Source organism: Apostichopus japonicus, chromosome 6 (genome assembly GCF_037975245.1).
Source record: "Apostichopus japonicus isolate 1M-3 chromosome 6, ASM3797524v1, whole genome shotgun sequence".
Lineage (NCBI taxonomy): Eukaryota > Metazoa > Echinodermata > Holothuroidea > Aspidochirotida > Stichopodidae > Apostichopus > Apostichopus japonicus.
The window spans coordinates 9437118-9450534 of NC_092566.1; the positions used below are offsets into that span (position 1 = coordinate 9437118).

General features: G+C 36.0%; 1 protein-coding gene across 2 annotated transcripts in view; it reads right to left on the minus strand.

Moving 5' to 3' along the window:
* Positions 1-453: 453 nt before the first annotated feature.
* LOC139969247 (rhodopsin, GQ-coupled-like) overlaps positions 454-13417 on the minus strand; it is an 80789-nt gene continuing 67825 nt past the window's right edge. For both annotated transcript variants that reach the window (XM_071974162.1, XM_071974163.1), the window contains exons 2-4: positions 4816-4949; positions 2807-2885; positions 454-2225 (exon numbers count right to left, since the gene is read on the minus strand). In XM_071974162.1, the coding sequence (XP_071830263.1) occupies positions 1169-2225; positions 2807-2885; positions 4816-4949 (1270 nt within the window). In that variant the 3' untranslated portion in view covers positions 454-1168. The remainder of the gene's footprint in view (positions 2226-2806; positions 2886-4815; positions 4950-13417) is intronic.

Consider the following 13417-nt stretch of genomic DNA (forward strand, 5'->3'; position numbering starts at 1 on the left):
TGAAGTGGAAATGTCTTTATTGGCTTTCAAAACACCACAGACTTGATGGGAGGCTAAATGAACCTGCCTCATGTAAGTTGAGGAGATAAGTGGGTTAATTAGACTATGTAACGAAATAACCTCTGAAAATCTCCGCAAAACAAATAGCCTTAAATGCCGATTTTTGCATTATTTCTCCACACAATATTGGATTATTAAAGAGAGTGGTACTGACTTTTTTTTTGGGGGGGGGGGGACTAAATTATGATAAATATTTTGTTTTGTGTATTAACTCACCTTTTTTGAATTTAATTCTATAGGATTACTAAATTTATGAAATGTGAAAATCAAAATCAAACTGTTAAGCGAACTCCTTATCCACTAGAGAGCCGGAGTAATAGAATGTGTAAAAGTAAGTTGGCCTGACGTTTCGATCCTAGCAGGGTCTTCTTCAGAGTCTTCTCCAGAGGCCCATTTATAGCTTCTGAAGAAGATCCTGCTAGATTTTTTTTTACACAATCATGAAATGTGGAAAGAATACGTTGCTTGCAACTTCAATTTGCGACTATGCTTTATTTTGTAGAGTGAGGGATTTTTGAGAAATTTGTCTACAGTTTTCGGAGCTTTGCCGATTGAGTTTGATTGAGTTAATATGTTTTTTTTTAACATCAAGTGTATAGTCCAAGCTCACTTTTATATATTTTGAGCTTCGATTCTGAGGGTGCAATGGTCTGGCGGGTCTTGGGTCAATACTGAAGGAAGATCCTAGTTCGTGCGTCATATAAGTTTACGGACCGCTGTAAACTAAGACAGCCATATCCATATTTGAACAGCCAACGGCTACATTACAAAGAATTAGTCAACATGAGTATATATACATACACCACATTGAACTATATAACCACTGAACCGATTGCTCTAATGGTCTGGCTCTAACTTAATAACGTAAATATATTATGTAGCATAAGTCTCTATTTTTGTAGGCTATTGTTATCCTTATACTAAATAGACGAAAAGGTTTTAAAAATATATTGAAAGACCATTTTATTCCTCGAGTATTACCCCAAAGTTAAATCAGCTAACATTATTCAAAAAATCAAGTAATACCCCAAACATAAATCAGCTAAAAGTATTCTAAAAAACAAAAAAAATCTCTACTTGTATGGTACCTTTCTTAAACTGTAATTTCCTAAACATAATTGTTCCCAATAACACTACTAATATGCCCTCGCTGATGCGCTGCATGCCAACTACTTCTGTGAACTCCATCCCTCAGTGAAGAACTACCAGATATCACTTCGAGAGCAATTTCTTTGGACCCCTCCAATTTGGTAGAGGTGTTGGTGTCAATCTCCAAATCGTGCTTGTGTTGACTCAGATTACCTCCTGGGTCGGAATGTCTATAGCCGACAGGAGTTTTCGCTCTCTGCTTCTGATTCGGGTTTATACCTTGACTAGATTTGGACAGTTCGGAGGAATGCAATACGTAAGAGCGATTTCGTATTGACGATGCACTTGCCGAGTTTTCGATATTCATTTGCTGGCTGTCGGTGTGCGTCGACGCACGAGTGTTGCTGCATCTGAAAAAGGATCTGGTCGTCTGGATCAATGCTTTCTTGAAACGTTTGTGAGACAAGGCATAAACGAAAGGATTCCAAATACACGACATCTTTGCAAAGACAACTGGCATGACTTGAAATGGAGAATTCAAAGTTTGGTTATTCTGTTGAAATTGACTGTAGAGAGCTATTATTGCGTATGGACCCCATGATAATGAGAAAATGACCGTCGCTATGATTCCGACCCGAGAGAGTTGATAATGAGCCATGAGTCGCGAGAATTTCGTAGTAGCGCCTCTTTTTTTAATGGCCATGCTTGTTTGTTTACTCTGCGTGCTACTTTTCTGATCCTTACTCAATGCGGGCATGGCAGAATAGCTTTCAATTTCTCTTCTATGTTTACGCACAGTTAACACTATTTTCACGTAGCAAATAATGATGGTTAATATCGGTAAGGCGAAACCACCTACGTACAGTAACGCAATGTGTATCTGAGTGGTCAAGTCCCTCGTTATGTAATCAAAGGTACATCCAATCCCATAGCCTTCCTCTACGTAGGCGCCAATCCCCATGAATGGAGGTACACTCCACAGACAAGCGTACAACCAGACCAGAAAGATGATCACCATCGTCCTACTTCTCGACACATTCATCAGAGCGTGAAAGCAGTGGCAAATAACGTAATATCTGAAGAATAAAAGGGAAAGTATGGTGAAATATAGGTGCCATGATTCACGATGACTGTTTATAACCTTTAATATGTCGACAAAAGTGGCACTATTCCTTAAACAGGAAGTGACACTTCTGATGTACGGGAAAAGGGTCACTTTTCAAATTATTCATACAGTATAGACGGGAGGAAATATTTCACATCGTTCGTAGAGGAAACAAACAAATAATGCATGGTGAAAATAGTAAAGCTAAGCGTTCACTACACGTCCTACGCATCTCTTCAACAAGTTATGTAGCTGCATTCTTTGGTATATGAGCTTGTTATAGATTGAAACCTCTAGAGAACCGTGTTTTTTTTTACTTTAAGCTATACTTAGTCATACATTTAGACGGTCGGGTTGGCTGACTGATATTACGTGTTTACTTCCCAAGCACGATCCGAGCCGGAACCTTTTCACAAGTGTACTATGGTTGGCCTTGCAAACCCATTTGATCAGGGATGTCCTATTACACGTCCCTGACGGGATGATGAATTCTACAAATAATTTAATGATAACAGTGTGAATACTTTCTACTATCACGTGTGATCGGCTTACCTGTCTAAGGCTATTGCGGCCATGCTGCCTATTGACACGAAACTGAAGATGGATCCCAGGAATGCATAGATATTGCACACTGATGAAACATGAAAAGACAAATATGGACGTCAAATGCAACAACTAAAAATAGAAATTGGGTTTTCCAACGATCAAAAAAAAAGTATTGTAGCTGGTTACATATTGATGACTTCTCTCTTCCAACCGAACACGATTTGTCTTATCTGGTATAACATCTTATCTGTTATAAGTTCTTCATCTCAAAGGTCTCTGCCCAGGCGCGTAGCCAGGGTGGTGGGGAGGGCAAAGGGGGCGACCGACCGCCCCTTGAGCATATATTTGGTATTTTTTTATGATATAGCTAGTAATTTCAAAATAGAAAATGCTTAGATGCAACTAACAAGGCCTGGGAACTGACATTTCCAGCGATCTGGGAGGCATTTTCGGCCAAAATGTTCTTGTCCGCCTAGAGCCAATCCATGGGGCCCTACGCTTAGATAGTTTGCCTACAGGCTTCGCCCCTCCCTTTGCAAATTCGTCGCTACGCGCCTGCCTCTGTCGTATAACTAAAGTTGGAAGTTGGGTTTGTGTCCCTTTAAACTAAAGGAACATATTGTGCATTCCAATAACATACACTTTAGCAAAGTACTTGAACTTTAATCGGATAAAAAAAATAGTTGGAAACGTTGTAGTATGATATTCAATATTGATATTGGACCACTAAACATTCACAAATTTTAAAGTGGGGTGCAGAATTTTCGTTTTTGCTCATATTAATTAAGCAATAATATAAATAAGATCATCTAAAAACTAATAACAAAAACCTGCAGCTTCAATGGACATTAAGAATGAAGCCATAAATGTTGCATTTTATTTCTAGAAGTATACAGTAGTTATACACGTATTAATTACTCAAATAATTAACTAATTATGTACTTAATTGTATTAACAAACACTGGTAAATCATCCTTTTTACATGTTTAGTTCGGATTATCAGTTTATTTACGTTTAACCAGGAATATTCCATTATAAGAAACTTGATGATGACATCAGCTCCTATATAAATATTTTCATTAATGCTCGTTGTGAATCTTTACAACAATGTAAGTAGATAATATTATAAGCTTCATGTCAAAAACGGAGTAATTCCAAAGTCAAGATTTCTAATAATTTTCATAGTTATACAACTCTCGAAATAAATTTATTTACGCATTTACGTAACACATCAGATAAAGGAAGCGTCAGATGGATATGATAGATACAAACTGTTAGTTAATAGATATAATCTCACATATTACCTCTAGATAGAGGGACTGGTATAGTCCCATGGCGACAATATCAGCTGTATATAAGATTTTCGATTATGAGATAAGATGGAGTGAAAATAATACTATATATTCTCAAAATCACATTTGAAGCTCCCTCAACATCAAACGATTGTATTTTGTATCTTGCAGTTTGTCTTTGTCGTTTATTTTGACCTTTTTAAAGTAAAAAGGGACAAATTCTATGTGAAGTTGAATAGGGGGTATGTAGACCATTGGTTCCACGCCTGCATTAAATACCAAATGTTCATCAATGAAGTTGGGTTTTACATATATATTCTCGCATACGAATTATTCAATCAGCTCATTTGCATGAGGAGCGAACTTAGAATGTGGCAAAAATTGGATTATTTTGCCGTACTCTGTCTAACTTTTGTAACATCTTAGAACTGCTGAAGTTGCACTTTTAGGATTTATAAATAGTTCAGGATTTACATTACTACGCAGCGAGTCATGATAGCCGACGTTATCGGCGAATTTAATGTAGTCTAATGCAACACTCGAGACATTTAAAAAAAGAACGAAGAAAGGACCACGCCATACTGCTTACGGATCACGCCTCATTACCCTCCTCCATATGTATTGTATTGTAATGCCTATTTTCTGGGCATTGTCTATATACATGACACAAAAAACGACTACATTTCTATGTTGTTTAATTAAATATATCATAGTATTACTTACAAGATGCCCCCAAATGCCAGTACCCATAATGGATCGATAACAACATAATTGGGCAGTTACAGATGATCATTGCCAAGTCACTCACTGATAAATTCACGATCAGGAAATTCGGAGGTGTTCGCAAAGCTTTCGTCCTGTTAAAAACGAAAAAGAAAAGAAAGAAAACGAAAATGTAAGAATGAATTTTTTAAACCTACACCTGAAAGGAACATATACAATGTCGTGGAAGGCTCATGTGATATCTTACCCAGGGAGTTGTTATTCAACAGCTCCCTGATCGTGCTATAGGTTTACCGTGTGTGTCTTCGGATATAGATGTGTATTGCTTACACCACATTAGGGACTGTTTGCTTCTTCTCTTTGTAGTATTAACTTAAATTGTACTTTGTGAAATTGGACTAGCGGCTACGTTAGGATGAAGTGTATGGCTTTGTTAAAGTTATAGGTCTATCACCCCACCACCCCCCAACACCACCACCACATGGGGACATCCATGCAACATCTTTAGTGGTGTATCAACTTTTTCGACCCTAGGGACCGTTTAACTGCAGTGCATACAATCATGCAATGAGCCCTACTTTGGAGGCACTTTGGATACACATGTAATACCCTGGCGTAATCAGTTCATCTGGCCCAAGGCCGCAGGAGATATAATGGGAGCAATTGTGCCCATCGTCTAACCAACTTTGCTCTATGGTAACTATTAAATTGACATATTACGTCGGGTTCCGTCCCCGCTGCCAGCCTCCTCGTACATGCACATACATACAAATATACACAAACTGCTTATAATCACGAAAAACTGATAACGTGTACTAGGTTATCATGAAAAATATAATTCGAGACATTCAATCCGCCCCCTACCCCAAGGGAAAGGCGAAAAGATGCAGGAACGCGAATATTTGAGCTCCTAAGGACTGTGTGGCTGAAGTTATATTCCCTGAACAGCGTTGTTATTGTATTATGTTATTTCTATGTCTTCATATTTTGTCGTCCCGAGTTGAATTCCAAATTGTTACTCCACCCTTACCCGTCCTCACGCTGCATCACTTGATGTCCATATTAAGTACTTTGAATAACCTTTTTTTGTAACTTAAAATTTCTCTGTCTCCACCAAATGAAACGAATTAATCTTGAATGTAAGGACCTAGTTTGAACAATTTCAAATTTCAAGATATAGTCTTGCGATTGCCGTTAATACAACCAGTTTTGTCACTCAATGTATAATATGGTATACCCTCTAATGTTATGTTATCTAAAAGGACAAATTGTTTGAATAACAGCTTCCATTCCAATACTATACTCTGGCACGTCTGTTTTGTGAATTTCGAATCCTCGACCTCTCAACACTGAGAATTTAGACGCTGTTCTTTAGCGTAATACTCCCTCCCTCTATAAATAACATCACTCCGCTTCGATGGCAACAGAGGAGAGGGAGGGAGCTGAGGGAGTGGAGGGAACAGCCAGCATCGCCTAAATAAACTTTGCAACGTCTATACCAATACATATATTACAAAAAGCTTGACAAGCTCTACAGCAATCTATTCTTCAAACATTAAAGTGACTCTTTGTTTTCTTGGTATATCATTATAATACGTTGAAATCTTTCATATAGCACAATTTCTTTTATCCAATTGTGTAATACAAACCTTTTACCAAATTCTCTAGAAGTAATACGAGAGCTGTTTGAAGTTTCTTGTGGGATTAAAGCTGACTTCACACTTGACAGTGCAACATCTCACATTCCTCCTCAAAGACTTTGTAAAAGACTACACTCTATTTTATTGCTGTTTTTAAATATTTTATTTGATCGCTCTATCGATTTTATGCTTTATTGTGAAGTGCCCTGAGATCATGCATATTTTTGATGAAAGGCGCTATATAAAATATAAATTATTATTATATGCCGTGATAACTATCGGTAATCTTATAGGGTATTTAATTTAACCAAATGTTCCCCAAGTGACCACCCACATTCACCAGTCTCTGTAAGTAATCGTATGCGTATTATGATACGTATATTAAATATACCATGCTTCCCACATGAATAGCACGCTGCATTCTCTAAACGCAAATGCAGGTCATATCGAAGCTGGGTGGTGAATTTGGACCCTGAGGAGGGTCACGTATAGGTAGCAAGTTTGGGTGACGTTTACTTTATGAAATCATTTTTTTTTGCGTATTTGTGTGACATATATATTAGGCTGTGTTTTTATGATTAAATCGTGAATGCAGTTATATATATATATATATATATATATATATATATATATATATATATATATATATATATATATATATATATAATATAACGAAATCTACGTTTACTCCAAAAGAAAATAGTATTAGAGAAAACCAGAGAAATAAGATATGACTCATAATTGACAAATAAGGAGTATTTCTAAAACTTACTCCTTATTTGTCAATTGTGAGTCATATCTTATTTCTCTGGTTTACTCTAATAATATATATATATATATATATATATATATATATATATATATATATATATATATATATATATATATATATATATATGTATATATCCGTATAATAAAAGGTCCCAATCGGATGTTCTGAACACATCTTATATTTGTACGTGAATACAGAGGTAACCTTTGATCCGGTTACCTGTTAATTTTGGAGAAAGTTCACACTATATAGGCCTATATTCGAATCTATACACCCCATCCCCCCCCCCCCCCTCTCCCCCAATGTTATCTTTCCAATTAAAGTTCCAAGCTCCATCGAGGATATACGTAATGAGAGAAGGTACTATACACTGGTGATTTAAGTGAGATCTTTGTATCGTAGTTTGATCAAGTAAAAACAGGCCTCAGGAAATGTTCGTCTAAACAAGATGAATACAAGGCATATATTGTATATAACTTTACAAGAAGTAATTCGATGCAGGTCACGAAAGATTGCTGTTCACATGTTTAAGGAAACAAATCTAAATTATTTTTAGACGTGTTACGATTGAAAAGTATAAACACCTAAAGTTTGGTTGCTACAGGGAGATAAAGTAATCAAAGACAATCTAGTGGAGATCGATTAAGCCTATATAAGCCAATTTGAAGGATGGATGGCGTTGTGTTTTATTTTTTATAAATTCAACAACTTCCTGTTGATGTTGCTGTTTTTGTTGAATTGATGAAACATGAGATCAGTTGTAAAACAATTCTCCATAAGTCTTTAATTCGTATACCTCAGGCCAGTGCTTCTCAACCGGGGTCCCTATGGGGGAAATTGAAGAGTCTTAGAGGGGGAAGGGGGTCAAAGCAAAGGCAAATGGGAGGATTTTTCTTCCTATCTTATTGAGTGCACATTCAGCGCTGTAACATATATTTTAACCACGAAACTTAGTACCACATCGCGGCGATTTACGTCTTAAATTGAACAAGCTAAATCCTGATATTAAGGACCTTGTTCAAGAGCATCAAGCTCAAGGGTCCCATTAATCATTGAACTGAAGACTCGTACGCTATACTGTTATTATTCCATATCCAATGCTTACAGATAACGAGGAACATTTTATTCTGTGTACTGTAGAGTGAATCGTAAGAGATAACGTGAACATTTATTCAATAGTAATGTTCGACGTTACAGTATGTCAAAGTAAATAATTGCAAAAAAAGGACGTTTTTGTAAAAAATATTTGGGGGGGGGGGCGAATTAGGAACAGTCTTTCACCCAGGTGGGGAGTCTGAGAGAGAAAAGGTTGAAAAGAAAGGCCTTAGGATTTTGTTGTCTTTAACTTATTATTGTACAGGGGAATGAACTCTTTAATGATAAAACTTTATGCACGGGCATATTTTGCTTATTCTTCTTCTTCTTATGTTCAAGTTTTCTCCAAGCTGCCATTTTACGCACAACTTTTAATGATGTGCAGTAGCACAGACATTTCGTGTAACTATGGTTGGCAGCAACTGAAGGAAACCGATGTAAAAGAATTGTAAAATTTTTAAAAGCTCAAAAAAATCGTTGTGAAAAGAAACTTATGTTTAGCCTATAATCTGGTAAGGTTTTACTCGATAGATCGTGTAGCATATTCAAATTATAGTCTTGAATTTAAGTAAATATGAACAAAATCCTGATGGTCATTATTGTTTAAAACTTGTGGAGAATTAAAGAAATGTTCCCAGTGGCAGACAATATGACAAACTTCAAGTGAGGTAAATCTCTTCCACATTAATATATTGAACTATAAAATATATTGTCAATGGATCACACCGATGCGTTGACCTATACTGGCAATAGGTATGTTCTTTAAATTCTTCACTTTCTTTTTTTCATATTTTTTTCCATTTCCATATCTCATTGGAATTACCTGGTTAATTCACTGTCAGTAACTTCGTCATCTATTTGTTATAGCAATACACGGGCTTTCCAGAAATTGACCGTATTTAAAGCTGATAATATTAAAAACCGGAATAAATATAGAAATATTACTAGCTTCTGTTTTCGTTCGTATTTTATTTATTATATGTTAAGACTATAGAGTTCTGCCTGCAGTAGTCATTGTTAAATTGCGTTTACTTAACCGGTAATAAGATTTCTGCAGGGAAAAGTTGCCACCAATTTAACAAAATCAATCAACGAAGACGCTCCGCTATGAACTATTCTTCAATAATTGGGACAAAAATGAAAGGTTATATTTAAACCTCGAGTTGTTAGTTTTAGTATCACTTTCAATAAAAGGAACAACCTTTCTACCTATCCTCTCTTAAAACGCTTAGTTTGAAAATTAAAGTAGAGGATCATTTTTTTCATCAAATTAACTCTAAAGAAAGGCCTGGGTGAATAAGTAGAACCGTAAATAGCGATAAACCTCATAAAAAATATAAGGCGTTAGTGACTTTTCGGTCGTCAACTTTTTTTTCTGGTTTCTTAAAATTGTGGAATGACAACTCGATCACGAGAAAAAGGTCATCATATGGTGCTTATGAAATGTAAATCACAACATTAGAACTGTCTGACAATATTGTTTGGCAATAACTTAAAACATGAATTCAAAAGACAAAGAAAATGAAACAAAAGCGACATATTAAAGTTGATTGTTGGGAACTTCGGATAGGAAACAAGACAGGTACACTAACATACTAGCCCTCTATGTAGATAGATAGTCCAGACCAGGGATGAGATCGAGCTTTCATGCATGACAAAAAAAACCTGAAAAAACAAACTGAAATATGTCGGCTCATTATACGGCAAGTCGCTCGGAAAATTTGTGAAGCACTCTAAGGGAATCCTCTCTGTATATGATTAATGATACTATAGAGGGGATGAAGCCCGGTCGTTAAAACCGACACCAATGTATGGGAGGGGGGGGGGGATACGCAAGAACAAAGGTAGGCTCCTCCTCATTACTACTTTTCAATTTTCGGTGAGGTTGATATATTCCCTGGATTCGCGCCTGCTGAAGACATGGTAAAAGCAAAGTCTAACTGAGAAGTGCGGGTAATCAAATTATATCCGGACATGTTGAGGTTGGAACGGCTGGAACTTCGCTTAATGAGTTAGGACTAGCTTTGATTGCATCCCTTGTTATGAAAATGTGAGGGGCAGAAACCTACTCCTTCGCCACTACTTTTAATGTTGTGGTGGTGGTGGGGATGGGGGCGACCGTTGTGTTCCCTCCCTCTGCTCCTACGCCAATAGAATAATTAGGAGCGCATCTTATAGTTTGATCATGGGCGATATTATTTGAGCTAGTCCTCTTATAAATCGTAAAAAAAACTTTGTCCGTTCAGACTATGTGGTACCCTCGTCTAACATCTTACGGAATAACTTGAAATACTCCCTTTGTCGCTCATGTTTTCTTGGTTTTTACGATGGAACGCCAATTTAATCTGAGTGACCTTTATTACAAAGCCAAAAGCATGTTAATTACTTTGGGGAAAGTAAAGGATGTTTTGCTCATTAACTCTAGTTTTTCTTAAAGTATTTCATAAAGTCCCCGATATGTGACGTCATAAGTTATATTACTCTCCAATTTCGCAATTATATGCAACAACCAGGGCAAGGTTTATCTTCCCTCGAGGCTTTAGTCCCTCGACTCACTTGCAAAACAAAGAAGGAAGGGAGAAAATAAATAATTACTTCCGTAACAAAGCTCCTGACTTAACTTTTTTTTGCCAGAAATATGACTGTTTAAAATTAATTGAAGCTATTTCCCAGTTTTCGATTTTCATTTACTCTTAGTTTACATCTACTAAGATTTATTTTTCTTGCCAGCTTTCGTCTGCGGATTTTCTCTCTCTCTCTCTCTCTTTCTCCTTGTATGACGCGTATGCCAATATTTATATATCATATTTCAATATCAGTATATCATAAATAACATCAGCATGTTATCTTACTCGATATCAACATGTCAAGAATTAAATCAATAGTTTTATTCAAACTGAGAAATGTTTGATTCTCGCTTTTAACTTTATCGGCGATCATAGGCGGCGTGCCATTTGTTTCAAAATTTCAGAGGTTATATCAACAAGTTACGACTAAACAAAGTGAATCAGTATAATACCAATCAACAAATCCATAGCGCAGTTTAATATTGATATGTTACACTTTAGTATGCAACATATCAGAAACTAAGATAATGATCAAAACTTTTAAAACTTGCGCAATGCAGATGTTAACTTTTAACATGCTGATATATTAGTTTTGCGAACTTTGTGCAATTATATCAACCTGCTATTATGTAAAATAATAACAGTGTGTTTACAAATGAACACCTGTATATCAGGGTTGTTATTGATACATAACAATTTAACATACAGTATATTAGAAATAAGATGTTGATAAAATCTTCTAAAGCTTGTGAAATGCAGATGTAAACTTTTCACATGCTGATATATTAGTTCACAAACTTTGTGCAATTATATCAACCTGCTATCATGGAAAGAAAAACAGTGTGTTAACAAAATGAACACCTGTATATCAGGATTGTTATTGATATATTTAACCATTTTAACATATAGTGTATCAGAGAACTAAGATGCTGATAAAACAACCTGCTATCATGGAATACGAACATTCATTCACTGTCTAAAGGATCGTAACAAAAAGTGCTTTAGAAATACAAAGTGATAGCAATATGTATTAAACGGTCTAAAACATATCAAAAATGAATTCTGTGCCTAACCTCGTCCTCCTTTTCGTCTTTACTTCTTGCTGTTTTCAACACTGGAAAAACACATCCTAACACTTTGTTAACATTACCACCTTTTTATCATTTTGTTTCTGCTTTTAAGAAAAGGATACAGAGGGAATCATACTACAAAACCTTCATTCAAACATGTTCATGTAATTCCAATTTACGTAAAACTCTTGTGCCAAACCCTATAGCGTTCTTTCCTCTGGTATAAACATTACTTGAACATTGTCATGAAACGAGAGCCTCCTCAAGCCCAAGGCTCTCCGAGCAAAATAATTCCTGTCTGTTACGAGCTCTCAACGACCGTAGCTCTCAAAAGAAATATTTGATGTTGCATATATTCCCATCAGTATTTGGGAAATAAAATTGTGAAGATATTGTTCAAAAAAAGTTCAAAACTACAAATTAACGGCTAAACTTAGAATAGACTCTCATCGAAGCTCATGTTAGGATCTCAGTACAAATGTTCTAAAAGACAACAAAAAACCGACAAAAGAAAGAAAGAAAAGATATGCGAATGTTATTCCGGATGTTTTTCTTGTTTGCTACAGGTGCTTGTGGATACTTCAACCCTTTCTAGTCAGTTTCACCTCGGGCAGAGTACGCTTTCTATTTGATTTTCCTTCCGCTTGCCCTGGGTGATATTTTTCGCAAACATCCCTGACTGAGCATGCAGCAGCAAGCTCGTTCTACTCAAAACTAATGAAACATATGCATCTCTTATATTGTTAGACGAGGGGCACATTATACTAACATTACATGGATTGAATGACACACAAACCCGTCCTTACAATGCTCTATGTGCACTCAATACACACAGAGAACATTACACAGTTACTACTATCTTAACGTATTGTACCAAAGTAAAAACTGGATCGTGCAGTAATTCGGTAGCAATGTGCTATTATGATTACAGTAAGAATTGAGGATATGTGTAATTCCAACAAATCCAGTTGTTGGTATTTGTTGGGATTACACATATCCTCAGTTCTTACTGTAAACCTATAATAGCACACGCTACCGATTTATCATATATGATTAAGATTTACAGTAGTTAATTGTAATCTCTGTGTGAATCGGCTGCTATGTGCTATATCTGTTTTGATCATATTCCCCAATACATCTAAGAAAAATCTTCTTATTCCATTTCGGGGAGTGATCACAACTTTAATGTTTTTAATTTTGTTCTTCAAAACAAGACTAAAGACTTGGGCATGTCTATTAATGATATCATCGATCCCCGTACAGCTCAATTCTTTATAGTTTTCTGTTTACTCATTAAAATGTTAAATTTCTGTCATTGAGATGGGTTTCGCAGATGCTGAATCTAAATGGCAGATCCTCTTAGCATGACCTAATGAATAATGATGACATTGGTTTCATTGTCGACACTGTGAACATAGTACTTTGAAAATAATGAAAAGAAAAACAAGGAGAATATAA